Source organism: Rhea americana, unplaced genomic scaffold, assembly GCF_003343005.1.
Source record: "Rhea americana isolate MKP2758 unplaced genomic scaffold, rheAme1 scaffold_473, whole genome shotgun sequence".
NCBI lineage: Eukaryota > Metazoa > Chordata > Aves > Rheiformes > Rheidae > Rhea > Rhea americana.
This window is the reverse complement of record NW_028186616.1, coordinates 183926-197187: the sequence shown is the minus strand read 5'-3', so window position 1 is coordinate 197187 and position 13262 is coordinate 183926. Positions and strand designations below refer to the sequence as shown.

The 13262-nt window shown below is 40.5% G+C and overlaps 1 protein-coding gene across 6 annotated transcripts in view; it reads left to right on the top strand.

The window, feature by feature from the left end:
* The first annotated feature begins 228 nt into the window (after window positions 1–228).
* SENP2 (SUMO specific peptidase 2) overlaps window positions 229–13262 on the top strand; it is a 26900-nt gene continuing 13866 nt past the window's right edge. For 2 of the 6 annotated variants that reach the window (XM_085316597.1, XM_085316599.1), the window contains exons 1-9: window positions 229–341; window positions 3703–3758; window positions 5463–5596; window positions 6626–6701; window positions 7262–7340; window positions 8241–8385; window positions 9068–9171; window positions 11209–11306; window positions 12461–12518. In XM_085316597.1, the coding sequence (XP_085172723.1) occupies window positions 238–341; window positions 3703–3758; window positions 5463–5596; window positions 6626–6701; window positions 7262–7340; window positions 8241–8385; window positions 9068–9171; window positions 11209–11306; window positions 12461–12518 (854 nt within the window). In that variant the 5' untranslated portion in view covers window positions 229–237. Of the gene's footprint in view, window positions 342–680; window positions 933–3702; window positions 3759–5188; window positions 5343–5462; window positions 5597–6625; window positions 6702–7261; window positions 7341–8240; window positions 8386–9067; window positions 9172–11208; window positions 11307–12460; window positions 12519–13262 lie in introns of those variants that run through there. The other 4 variants (XM_085316596.1, XM_085316600.1, XM_085316598.1 and 1 more) reach the window with 4 other exon arrangements.

Genomic DNA, 13262 nt, shown 5'->3' with positions numbered 1-13262 from the left:
TCCCTGCGCGGAGGGCCCAGACCCGCCGTGGCCCGCCCCCCTGCGGCCATCACACCCCGCCTCACGGGGAGCAGCGGCGCCCGCGCGCGTGCGCCGAGCGCCGCGCCTGGCCCCGCCCTTCTCCTTCGCCCGCCTCCGTCGGGTGGGGGCGGGAGGCCGCGCGCCGCGGGAGCCAATAGGACAGCTGCAAGGCCTGTCGCGCGGGATGTACGCACTTCCGCCGCGGCGGCCGGGCCTATGTACCAATGGCTGCTGGGGGCCCTGGGCGCCCTCCTCGCCGCCGCCGCCCGCCGCGCCGCGCCGCTCCCGGCCCCGCCGCCGCGCAAGAGGCCGCACCGCAGGTCAGCGAGCCGCCCGCGCCTCCTCGCCGTGGGGCGGCGGCGCGGCCGGGGCTCCCTCTCGCAGACTCGGCAGCCCGTGCCCCGTCTCGGTCGCCTCCGCCACCGCCTGGTGCCCGCTCGCGGCGCTCGCAGCTCCCCGGCCCCGCACTGGCGGCCGGGGCCCGGCGCGGCCGCCTTGGCCTCCGCGGCGGGGCCTGGCTGCCAGGGAGCAGGAGCTCGGCTGGAGCCTGGCGAGCCTCGGTGGCCTCTGCTCTGGAGTGAGGTGTTTCACCTGGGAGCGGAAGCTGAATTAATTGCTATATTGCATCGTAAGCTCGGCTCCAGTTTTGTCTCATCTCTTGGGGTTTCTCATTCCTACTGCTGTCCCTCTGGTTGTTCGTGGGCTCATCTTGGCCCTTTGCCTGCTCAGAAACTCAGTTCTAGGGCAGTAAGGCTCATGATGGGCATTTTTAGGGTGTTATCCATCATCCTTTTCTGCTCTGGCCCTGGAGAGGGTGAAGCAGACCAGCTGCAGCACTTGTTCTTGCCCCATACTGTTACCCTTTCTGCCCTTCTGTGCTTCATGGCAGGTCACTGTTCTCACTGTCACAGGTACTTCATATGTGATGCCTAAATTGGCTTGGATGCTGGATGTTTCCACTGAATCCTTTTGCAGTCTCACTTTCTGTCATAGTGGGAGTATGAAGACAAGAAAAGGGGTGGAGGTTTGGAGTGTCTATGTTCTGATGGAGTGGAAGAGGGTAGAGGGGACAGTGTACATATGTGTAGGGATTTGCTGGATGGGGGAGTGTCATGGCAGGGTATATAAATACAGCATCTTAGTATGGTTTGTATAAGCGTACAGAGTGGAAAAAGGAGGGATGCTGTCACAAGTGGTAACTGTTGATGTTCCCAAGTGACCTAGAACCTTTGTCTGGCTCCCTAGAGCTGCCAGTGGCTGAAGGCTGAGCTGTTTGTGTGTCTGGCAGCTCTGTCTCCCTGAAGAGAGAGAGCGTACTGACTGCGTGCTATGGTTTCCCGAGCGCAGTCACCTCCTCTGTGAGGAACTGTTGCTCCAGGAGGTTCTCGAGGCTGTGCTTAATATCACATGTTTCAGAGTGAACGTGAAAATGAAGATGTGTTCAGCTTGAAAGAGCCAGTTATGGCATAAATGGTTGTTCACAGCTACTGTGCAGTAAACAAAGAGCAAAATCCAAAACTGAAGAATTCACCTTTGTAGATATTACAGACTTTTTTTCCTAGTTTGACTAGGAGATGCTGTTTGCCAACAGATCACTGGAAATGTTGGTGCTAAGCAAGTGGGACAAGATGCAAGTGAAACTGCATTAGGTGGCTTCAGAAGCTGTCCTGCTGCTGCGAACAAGTTCTCAAACATTACTAAGTGAGAGATGCTGTAAAAAATGGCTAAGATATTGTCAGATCACCTTGATGAGTCTCTTCAAGGAAATTTAAGGCAAAAATATCAACTGAGGCAGATGGTATTTATTAAAATTCAAGTGGAACAGAGGAGCGTTTTCAGCTAGCATGATAGATGCAGAAAAATCAAGAGCTGGGAAAACTCCCATTCGCAGTTCAAAACTAAAACAGTAGTTGAACTGTGAAAGTAACAAAACAGTGACAGTGGCAAAAATGTTGCTCTCTTTGCTACTTCTACCCTTTTGACATTTTCCCCAGAGTAGAAAGAGGAAAAGCTAGAGGTGATGAAACTCATGGAGAAAATAGATACGCAATAGCTACTATTTTAGAGCGTTACTAAAATGCCATGTTCAAGTTTCTTTGATTAACCCATGAAAATTTGAATATACTTATTTAAATTATAAACCTTAACGAACTGTTCTCTATGCTGTTGCGGGATGGGGAAGGGGATTTGAAAAGAACAGGGCCTAAGCTTACATGCATAAATGTAGCATTATTGCACTTTCCTAATACCTTATTCTTTTCCTGTTGCTGGTGAGGAAGAAAGTAAAATGATGGCCACAAACGGGTGCTGTCTTCTCTAGAACAAGGAGAAGGATATGAACATATTCCTGCATGAAGAACAGTTTGAAATGACTCATGTTTTTGGTCTTTTTTTTTTTTTTTGTTTCATATATTACACGACATCAATGTCCTTGTTCCTGTCTCCCAGGCCTTTCGTAAAACCTGAATTGTAATTACAGAGCATAATCTCTTGTTCACGTTGGAGACGAAGGTAGCTAAGCATAGATTCTTGTCTTGTCTTGTCTTTTCATTTCTTTTCCCCCTAGCTTCTGTCTTTTACCTATGTTCTGTGACCATGCCTACTTTAGAAAATCAAGGACTTCCTAATTTATTTCTGAAATACTAAGAAATAATTAATCGTGCCCTGTGATCAAACTATTTCAAAACATCCAAGTGTCTGATAAAGTAAAAAAGGACAAAACAGTGCTCTCACAGGTGTTTAGTGCTCTGCTAAAACTGGAGAAAGATGCACTTCTATTGAAGAACAGTTGTTGCTACCACAGCCAAGTATTTAAACTGCACTTAGCTCAGCATTTAGCACCGAGAAGGATTAATTATACTTTAGCTCTGCTACAAGATTAATGCTGGAAAGTTTTCAGTGAAGACCAACTCAGAATGAAACTTAGCTCTTCCAAAAACAGAGATGTGTTTTACCTTCTGGAATATCAAACTTGCATTTAATACCTGTTCCCCAATGTTTTCTGCCTGCCTTTATAAGCGTATCAATAGTAAATATTTTCTGTGTTAACTACTGTCCGTAACTGCACCTTTCATATATATATATATATATATATATATATATATATATATATATATATATATATATTTTTTTTTTCCAAAGAATTTCTTGTGCATCTGATACAAGAGGAAGGTAGTCCGTTAGTGGTGGTACCAGCTGAGTTTGGGAGCATTACCATTTAAAAGGAATTACTTAGTTGTCCTTAGACTTTTCTTTTTCTGCAGTTCACTTAATGTATATGTTTATGTATGACTTCAGATTATTTGGTAATCTTTAGTATGCCTCTTTCCCAAGGACAAACTTTACATACTACATAAAACATTGGGTGGTATAAGGAGATGCTAATGGAACACGTGAGAAAGTGGTCCAAGATGCTGTAATGAGAGAAGTAGCTGCCTGCGAGTGGTCTGTTGCTTGAGAGAGGTGTGTGGTATGTTGATGAGAGATGCTGCAGCAGTGGCAGTAACTGCAGTTGAAGAGACCTTCGCATATTTCTGTCTGACATGATCCCAGAGGTGGTTGGAGGGGAAAACTTTAGGACGTGAAAGCTAATTTTGGAAGTTTGGGCCCTGTAAAGGGAACTCAGTTTCTTAGAAGCTTATCTGTGGTTGCAAAACACTGTTCTACATGTTCTTTCCTCAGCATTCAGTCACCTCTGGAAGATCCTGACCAGACTCAAGCCAAAAAGCGAAAATCAGGTATTACACATTACAGAAGTAATTAATATGCCTTTTTCTTAGGCTTCATGTATCTTGGAAAACTCTGGCTTTTGTACTTAATTATTATTATCGAAATTGGCTTTCCAAGCCGTTCCTTTCTCCTTGTGATCATCTCTGCAGTAGGGGCCTGAGGATGCATCATGGGGCTTAGCCCTATATATGATGTTATCTGTGTTGAGTGAGTATGGCAGGGTACAATACTTCCACAGCCATTGGGGATACCCCAGATCAGTAGAGCAGTGTGAACTACATTTGGTGTTTTCTGGCTATGAGTGCGTACATTTGAGCAGCAGGGAGCATTTTTAGATTGAAGTTGTATGCTACCTGCTATCTATATTTATGGTGATATAGATCTGTCAGTTCAAAATACCTGTATCTTTTGTATTTTGAGAAACCATTTTGAATCCAGGATATTAAGGAATGTTATTTTGAACTGATGACAGGCAGAGAGAAATGGTATTTCTGATTGTAGCCAGCTAATGAGTTTTAGGAAAAAATTCTGAAATGAAAGCAGAAGACACTAGTTTGAGTTCATTCTGAATCTGAAAAGTTTGTCATGTGAATTTGGAAAAGATGAGTTGTCTCTCAGAGGAGAGCTGAGTAAAGGATGGAGATGCAGCAGAGGTTAGGCATAGGAGAAGACAGCAGTGACAGAGAGAAATGGAGTGGTATTGCTGCTCTCCTCGGTGAGACTTTGATACCCCATCTGCAAAGAGATTACAGTGTTCAGGGCTAAAATTATGCCACTGCCTGCAGCCGTGTTGGTACATCTAGATACCAACTACATTTGTCACAATTTGAGGTGAAATATTCCCTTTGACAGTATTTACTGAAAAAGAGGGAGAAAGTGATGCTCTTTAGGCTTTGAGACTTTCACCAGCATGAGTTCCAAGAGGAGGGTTTCAGTTACTGCTTGTCAAAGGATGCTACCTCTCATTTAATGGTAGGGACTGCCGAACTGCAAATGCACTTCTCAGTTTAAGACTGTAAAACAGCTGCAAATATGTCAAATTGATGTATTGCTCCTGCTTTTAGCAGCATGACCAAACCTCAGCAGGAACAATTTGCGAGTCTTAGTAAATAGCCCAAATCTGCTTCTAGGAACCTGGTATCATCTATGCCCTTGTCTGCTTAAATGCCATTTTCTTATCTTCAAATGCTTTTGTGTTATATCATTTAATCTCTAACACAGTGCTTTATTAGACAATCTTGGCTTGTTGATGTTTGGAAATACTATCTGAGGGGTTGCATATTTCTGGTTTTTTAATACTGAAAAGAAAAGGCTTGAGTAGCTTTGGTTTCTAGAGTTTAGTGAACAACTTCTCTCAGTTAGTCAAGAGCAATGTGTAGTAAACTGTAGCAGTACATGCATGTATGGAGGGGATGAGGAATAGAAATTGTACCATGTGCTGCTTTTCTAGAAACACCGAATCTTCCCCAAAGCACAGTGTCCTTACAAATCTGACTGCAAGCTCCTGGCTTAGTCTTTGAGTCCTGGTTCTGAGGACATGCTAGGTGAGCTGACTAGTCCAAAACTCACCACCAACTGCTGTTAACAGTAAGGTGGGTAACTTAAAATTAGTATAGTGCTCTAGGTGGGATTGAGGAGATGAATTTCTATTTACATTAAAGCCATAATCCTCTTTTTAATTATGTTCTTACATGGTCTTTCTTGTTTTTTAGGTTACGCCATCTGTAAGCCTAAAGAAAGAGTTGAAGAAGTTTCTGCTGTGGTGAAGTTTCCAGCCGAGGCAGCAAATAAACACTGGAAGGCTTTGGTTAGCAATGCAGCTCCAAGCGCGGAGTCTGCAGAAGAGGTTAGCAAGGATTTTGCAAATAGGTAGTTATGATCTTGAGAGAATGTGTTCAAGATGAACTGCTTTCCCTAGTGCATCTTAAAGTCGGGCCTGGTGTAAGGCTGCACAGCTCTAGGTTGTTCTTTTCGATTTATAACAGGCAGCTTTTGTGTGCTAGGTTTGCCTCATTCAGGTTTTAATAATCTACTCTAGAACTTGTAACTCAGGAGCTAAATGTTTGCTGTCTTCTATACACTTTATATTAGTTCAAGTTTATACCTTAGTGTGTTTGCAGGCTATTGCTCTTTCCCCCACCTGAAGTTTGTAGTTAAGGAATCAGAACATATTACCTCACAGGAAAAACTACATACTTTCCTCTGGAAAACCTCTTTTTGATAGGTGCATTATTTACCAGTTCATGAGTAGATTTCTGTAGGACTTTGATTCTGTGAAAGTGACCCTTGAATCGCTTGATTTCATAGTTTTCAAAGGTGTATCGTTATTTTATTTTTTTATTACCCCACTAGGATAAAAGGAATAAGAAACTGTCATCATCTAATGGTTGGGTTTTGAGAGAGTCTCTAACTCTTTATTTGTACAAAATTTATTTTTTGAGGACTAATCTATCATACTTCAGAATGTTTAGGTGCTGACAGTGATATAACAGTGATAAGCTCACATTGTTTTAATGTACTTGAGATGTTTTTAATTATTTTTCCCTGAAGAATGACATGCAGTTTTAACACACTAAACCTTCATGATCCAGAAGTTTTCAGTTAGATGAAATATTGCTTAGAATTGGATAAAAATCGTTTTACCTGAATATTCCTTCTGTAATCTGTATACAAAATCACTGTATGCATGAGTTACTGTACTAAAAAATAGAAGTGTACTTGTCAGAGGACCTGCAGAGATCTACATTCTGCTGCAATCTGAATTGGTAAATTATAGTCTCTGAATCATAAAAGAGTTGATTTTAAATTTCAAGAGGATTGTGTGTTTGCATTCAGATTATACTCTCACAGTTACTTTTTTATCTTTTTACACAAGACTCAGTCCATTGCTTCTAACGATTTACCCAATAGACCAGGAGGTTGTGCACAAGATATAGAAATGCTGCAAGTTGGTAAGGCTGACATTAAGTTATTTACTTGTTCCTTTTTACCCTACCTTGTGTATTGTGTGACACCACCTTGAGGTTTATATACTGATTTTTGTAGTACTAGCATCGGTAGATGCGACAGCAGGTAAAACTTAGGAGTACTTTAGTATGACATCTGTTGTCTTTCCTTCATCTTTGCATTGCTTTTGATTTTTTGGGGCCAGGCATTGGTCTTGTCATCTCGGTATTAAGTGCAAGAGCTGTGTTGGATGTAGTCCTGCAGTTCTGATATGTCTCTTCCTGGCTTGCCTGAAGTAAATTGTTCTATCCATTAATTTTAGATAGTAGATTCTGATAATCCTTTTTTATTTCAAGTTTAGGCTGACAGTAGTTTGTGTGCCCAAATTTCTCTAGCTGTCAGCATGATAACCTGGAATTACTGTAAACATAGTAACCTAGTGGAAATAGTTTTATGATGTGACAGAGAAAGTGAAAAGAATTCATTTTTGGTGAAGCTCTTCATTGTAAACACAAACTGTAGTTTCCTTTTGTATTTACTAGTGGCTTGTGCTCTTCTTTCATAGATAAAATGCCTTGTGGAACCAATGCTCACTTGAATAAAGAGGCATTGTCCCTTTCCCATAAGACAATCCCTTGCTTGAGGTAAAAACCCTTTGGTTTTCTTTGACTTTTTCTCTTAAAGGTTTATTGTCTTTCACTTTTGTTCTTGAACTTTGTATGTTGCCTGACATTTGTATCTGTCCACCTACTTTTTTCCAAGGTATTCTGGAACTTCTTCAAGCTGCAATAATACAGGGTCTACGGCTATTTTATTTCCAACGAAGTTAAAACTTTTCATTTAAATCAAGATTAATGGTCTGTGGTAGGTGAAGGTGTAGAACTTGAAAAGAAGAGGTTCAGACTAGGGAAGCTTGTCAGAAGCTCCTGAATAGTCTGACAGGAAAAAAAAAAGTTGCTGCTAAGTGTATGACGTTAAGCATAAAATAGTTCATGATTTAATAAGAGGTATGATCTTGACTTTGCATTTGTTTCAACTTACTGTTTGGGTAATGTTGAAGAATTGCTTGTACACTACTTCAGAGTTGGAAATAGTTGGAAGAGGGAAGGAATGGGTCAGGGTGTGATTTCGCATGTTTACAGTTTGCCTCTCAGTCTCAAAATTAGATTAGTAGTCTTGTCTGTGTCCCAGTTTGTACTTACCACGATGCGAAAAGCAGCAGCTATGCTTCAGTATGCTGGCGTTTAGAACACCTGAAGTTCTGATGACATGAATAACACACCTGCATGGATATTTGATCTTCTCTAATGACTCAGGGCATGGACCATGAGAGTAGCAGTCTACTTGGAGAAGTTTTCTGCACAGAACTTCTCATGCTTTCCCACTAGGTATTTGATGATAGCAAGTCTTATCTGAAAGTCACAAACATCTCATGTCTGTCTCCATCATGATCAATGTGCATTCTTAACAAAATGGTTGTTGGTGCATCTTTAATCAGGAGATACTTACCTGAATGTTATTTCTTTTGGCACTGGTATTTTTAGCACAAGCAGGAATGGCAAACACCAGATCAAACCAACCCTAGAAGACGCCTTAACGCTGAGGCCACCCATTAGGGAGCACACTATGCTAGAATCCACAACGTCAGAATCTGGCAAAATGGGGAGGTCTTTTTGTACTGCTGAAGAGGTAAGCTTGATGACAAAGGTGTCTTTTGAAATTAGGTAACTTAATAGTTGCAACAAAACTGTATCTTCACTGAGGTTAATTTTGTAACATTCAGTGCTATGGATGTAGCTAATGAAATTGAAGGGACACTCTTGAAAGTCAGTGTATAATTCTTTATTTGCCTTTATGTATGTAAGATTTTGGAATAGAGCAGTCCTTGGTTGCCAAAAGACTGAACAGTTTCACTATTTTGTCCTTAACCTAACTCAAGTGCTGTCTTTATGTAGCAACCTGGATGGTGCAGGTGTAAATGGCTAAATTGCTGATAGCACTTAGCTGAAGCCCTTCCCTGTCCTTTCCTCCCAGTATCTGGTGGAAAGTATTTAATAAACCTAGCTTATATTGAAAAAGTATTGGAGAAGCTGTAGCATACGGTTAAGATATCATCCTGGGGACTCGCAGCAACATGGTAGTTGTGTGTATTGACAAGAGTGCATGCTAACCAAAATTATTATGCAAAGAGTGTAGACCATACCTAAAGAGGAATGAGGGTGTGGGAATGCCTGCTAAAATACAACAGAAGACTTTGATAGGATTCTGAGAACACCTGTGCAGTCTGTACCAAATTTGTGTTACAGGTATTATGTTGCTTCATATGCAGTGGTTATAATGTGTGTTTTTTTTTCTTTCTCCCTTCTGCTAGGATGTCCAGAGAGGAGAAAAGGAGAAATACAAACAACTCTTAAAACTAGTAAAGGAAAAGTATCCTAGAAGCTGCCCTATTCCTCAGACTACAAACTTATGCAAGTAATTACAGAAAAAGGAACACTAACTTTTTAATAGCAACTTTTTAGTTGTTGTACATGGCGGGGGGGGGGGGGAATTCATTTTTCACAGTCTCAGGATTCTGGATGGTGTCCCATGGCAGGTGTTGGGACAAACTATTTTATAATACGCCACAGTGTTGCTTAAGGCCACAAAATATTTCTAACCTAAAAAAAAAACCCAGCCCTCCCTGCCCCACAAGCTGAAGCATGAATATTCTAAGAAGGTATATTCTAAAGGTGAAGATTTGTTAGTTGGTATGAGTGTATTTCTCATTCTGGTACTCCTTTGTTGTATTTGCATTAAGAAAGATAGTATGTAGTTTTGGTAAGTGTTTCTGGTAGCATAACTCCTAGTATAAAAATCCACAGTACTGATTATAGCACTGTTTAAAAGAATTTGTCTTCCTCTTGTTTGGAATTGTTGAGTTTTTCCTTGGTCAGGAGTCCTATTTTATTTGAAAATGTGAAACTTAACATAAACTCAGGAAATGCCAAATTTCTGCCTCTGCCTCCCCCCTACCCTGCAAGTCCTTTTCACACACTTTACTTAAAATTGACAAAATGCCATTGCAGTCCTGCATGTAGAATTCCAGAGCTTAATGCAACCAAAAAAGGGATCTTGTGGGTAGTTTTGATTCTTACGTACCAGTTGTAAGTATACTGGTATCTTTATAGCTGTGTCAGGAGGCTAAATTAGCTATGCCAGTGGTGGGGGGACTATCTTGGTGAAATAGTTATACTTCAAAACTGTGCAGAAGGGGGGCTTTTTGGTATAAAATGCTGATGCCAAAATAGTGCTAAAATTCTAGCATGCCTTTATACCTAGTAAGATGATAGAAAATGCCATCCTTTTTTGCAGTTTCTCTTAAACGCTCCAAGACGTGGATTGTTCCCATAAGCTTAGAGCCCGGTTCTCCATTTGGTAGTTCACAGCTAGAAAACAAGTAAACACACAACTTCAGATCAAAACAGCATAGCGCGTTTAAACATTCTGTTGCGTGAAAATGATGTGGGAAACAGTGTTTCAAATCATTCATGGTGCACCTGCATTAGCATTTTAGGGTGGATCAAGATAGTATTTCTGGAATCTGATATCTCAGTCATCAATTTCTGTGCTTTGGTTCATATTGCAGAGTGTTCTTGGAGCATGTGAAATAGATTTCTTTCAGACGAAGCTAAAGGAGGTGTTTTCATTGAGTGTATCTAATGCACCCCAACTGTGAGTGGGCATTTAGTCCCTAAAGTCCTAGTAGAGCTAGGCTGGAGTAAAACATCCCTGAAATGCATATATTGTGGACATTGTGCTCTTAGTACCAACTATTTCCCTTGCAAATCAATTCCTTTTGAGCCAAACTACTTGCTAAAGTAGACCTTGCCATAGCAGATGGTTCCCGTCATTGTCAGTTGCAGTTAAAAGGTTCCAGGAGAGACCACTGAATGGGATTAGAAGTCCTGCAAATCTCATACAAATAGACTGAAAAGTATTTAAGGCTCTATCAATGACTGGTGTAATGAATGCTATCTTGTCCCCTAAAATAAATTGGCCTCTTCAGGGCAATCCAGATGTTTGTAAGATGTTCGTGTATGTAAAGAGTATAGATATCAGTGGTCGCCATATCATTAAAAAAAAAAAAAAAAAAAAAAAAAGATGGTGAAGTAAAGGAAGCAAATTTTATGGCTTATTAGTCTCTTAAATTCCAGAAAGAAAGAAAATGATTCCTATGTCTTCGTTGTGTGTGATTTGAAAGTAACCACACTTTTGACTGTAAACTGTCCATTAATAGAATGCCTTTTGCATTTTGTGATGAAACCAGTGTGGGAGATGCATGTTTCTGTTAATGAATTAATTGAACAACCTAATTTTATGTTGCAAGCTTCTATTTCTTTAATTTATACTCTCCAACTCTGTAGTGTAGAAAGAAACAGTATTCTTCTTAAAGTATTTTATTTGTTATCAGTGCATACCCATATGTACAGAAATTCTTATTTTTCTCTTGTGTTTCTTCCTGTATCAAAGTACTCAAGCCTACTCTAAGGAACCAGTGATGACTGCAAGTCGCCTGGAAGAACAAAGACGTGGAGAAGACGTCTACCAATGTATGACACTAAAAAACAGTGAGTATCCCTGTAATTCATATCTGCTCCATTTCATAGGTAGACTTAAGCAGGAGATTTCCTGGTACTACTGTGTTTTCAAGCTGTATCTCTTTGTAAGGAACTTAAAATGAGTCAGAGCATTTATGCTGGTATTGCTTATGTCAGTTCTTGGGATGAAACAAGCTTCTGGAAGGAAAGGAAAAGAAAAACAAAAATATGTAGTTACTAGTTGAAGCAGCTTTGTAAGGCTTTTATTGGAGTGAAAAGGTTTGTTAAAATTGCACCTGAGAGCCATTACTGTCTTAGTGATGCTGTAGATATAACTCTGCACTCACACAGTAGTGAACTTAGTATCTGGCTGTTTGCAGTAGTAGGATATAATAAATTAATTGTTTACCCTTAGGTGCCTTTTATTTTACTTAAGGATGGGATTATATGTTACTCTTTAGTACTTTTTTAACGCTGTACTCAACTATTTTCATGACAACAGAGCTTCCAAACCGAACAAGCTAACTGGATCTTGTCTGGATGGGCACAATACCATTGTTTATATCAAGTTAGGTTCTTTTATGTATCTTCTTTAGCATGTTGAAGATCTATAACTACTTAAGGTGACCTTAGTTGTCTCCTGCAGATTAGGCTGGTTAGACTGGTCTGCTGATAAAAACTGTTTTCTTTTGTAGCAAGAACTGTGTTATAATGTCGTATATTCAAGTATATGCATTTAATACTGTCCTAATCATTTTTTTCATATTTGTTACTCAAATAATAGTTAATCAGTTCTTTTTACAATCTGTAACTTTATTACACAATCGTATGGGTTTTGAAATTATTTCTGAATTGGTACTAAAATTTGGAGAAAGATTGTCACTTTGCACCACAAAACAAGCTATGCTTCTGCGCTGGGAGCTGTCTGCAGTTACTGTAAAATCACTAATTTGATCAAGTATGCAATCTAGGCTTTAAAATTTAGTACATTTTCTGCTTTCTTCTCATAAATTTGCATGTGGTATTCAAGAGGTATGCTTGCCAGAGTTCAAACTTCCTAACCATCCAGTCATTATTAGAAGTTCTTGTGTTATCATTCGTAAACTGAGACCCATGTATGTCTCCTTGCAATTGAAAGTAGACTTCTTATTTCTCTCTTAATGCTTTCCAATCTTTCTGTGCAGGTATCAAATGTGCTGATGCTTGCAGCCCACAGTGGTCACAGAAAAATGATATGATCAGGTACAAAGTCTTTTTTAATCATGGCTCTTGCTGTGCCTTTAATCATGATTTTAATCATGGTGCTCTGTGTGTGTGTGTGTGTGTGTGTGTGTGTGTGTGTGTGTGTCTTTCAGCCTCTAGTAGTGCCCAGAAGGAGAAAAATTGTGTACCGTCTCAGTGTTGTGGAGCAGGAGTAACTGGCTTGTGAGTCTGAAATTGCTCACAAAGCCAATTGCATTGCAGGTGTAGCTCCCATGCTAAGCCTGTCTGTTTAACCAACAGGGCCTGTGTTGGTGTGGAGTTTGCTGGGTATGCCAAGCCCTTTGCTACAGAAAGGGAGTTAGCAGAGGATACCAAGCTGTCCTTGCATTTGCAGGGGATGTAGTTATTTTCATCACTTGCAGGTGTCTTTCTGCCTAACTGTTATCAAGTTGACATTTCAGTTCTTTCGGTTTGAAGCCAGTATCCTAAGTATAATGATTAGGAACCTTGTAAGGCCTAGTGGGCCTTAGAGGCAGTTTCTGTAACTTACAGGGTGCTTTGGGTTTGAATATGAGACTGAAAAGGGACTGTGCAATTGGATTGTCTATCTGAGAGAGACTTTTGAGTGAGCTCCTTTGCGTTAGCCATCTGGAGCAGAAGGCAGTATGAGTTCAGATGGCTTTGTGTTGTTGAATTAAAACTGGTTTTGGCTGCAGTAAGTACAGTCACTGGGAGAGATCTTTTTGCAGTGACCATTCCTTAAAAAAAAAAAAAAAAAAAAAA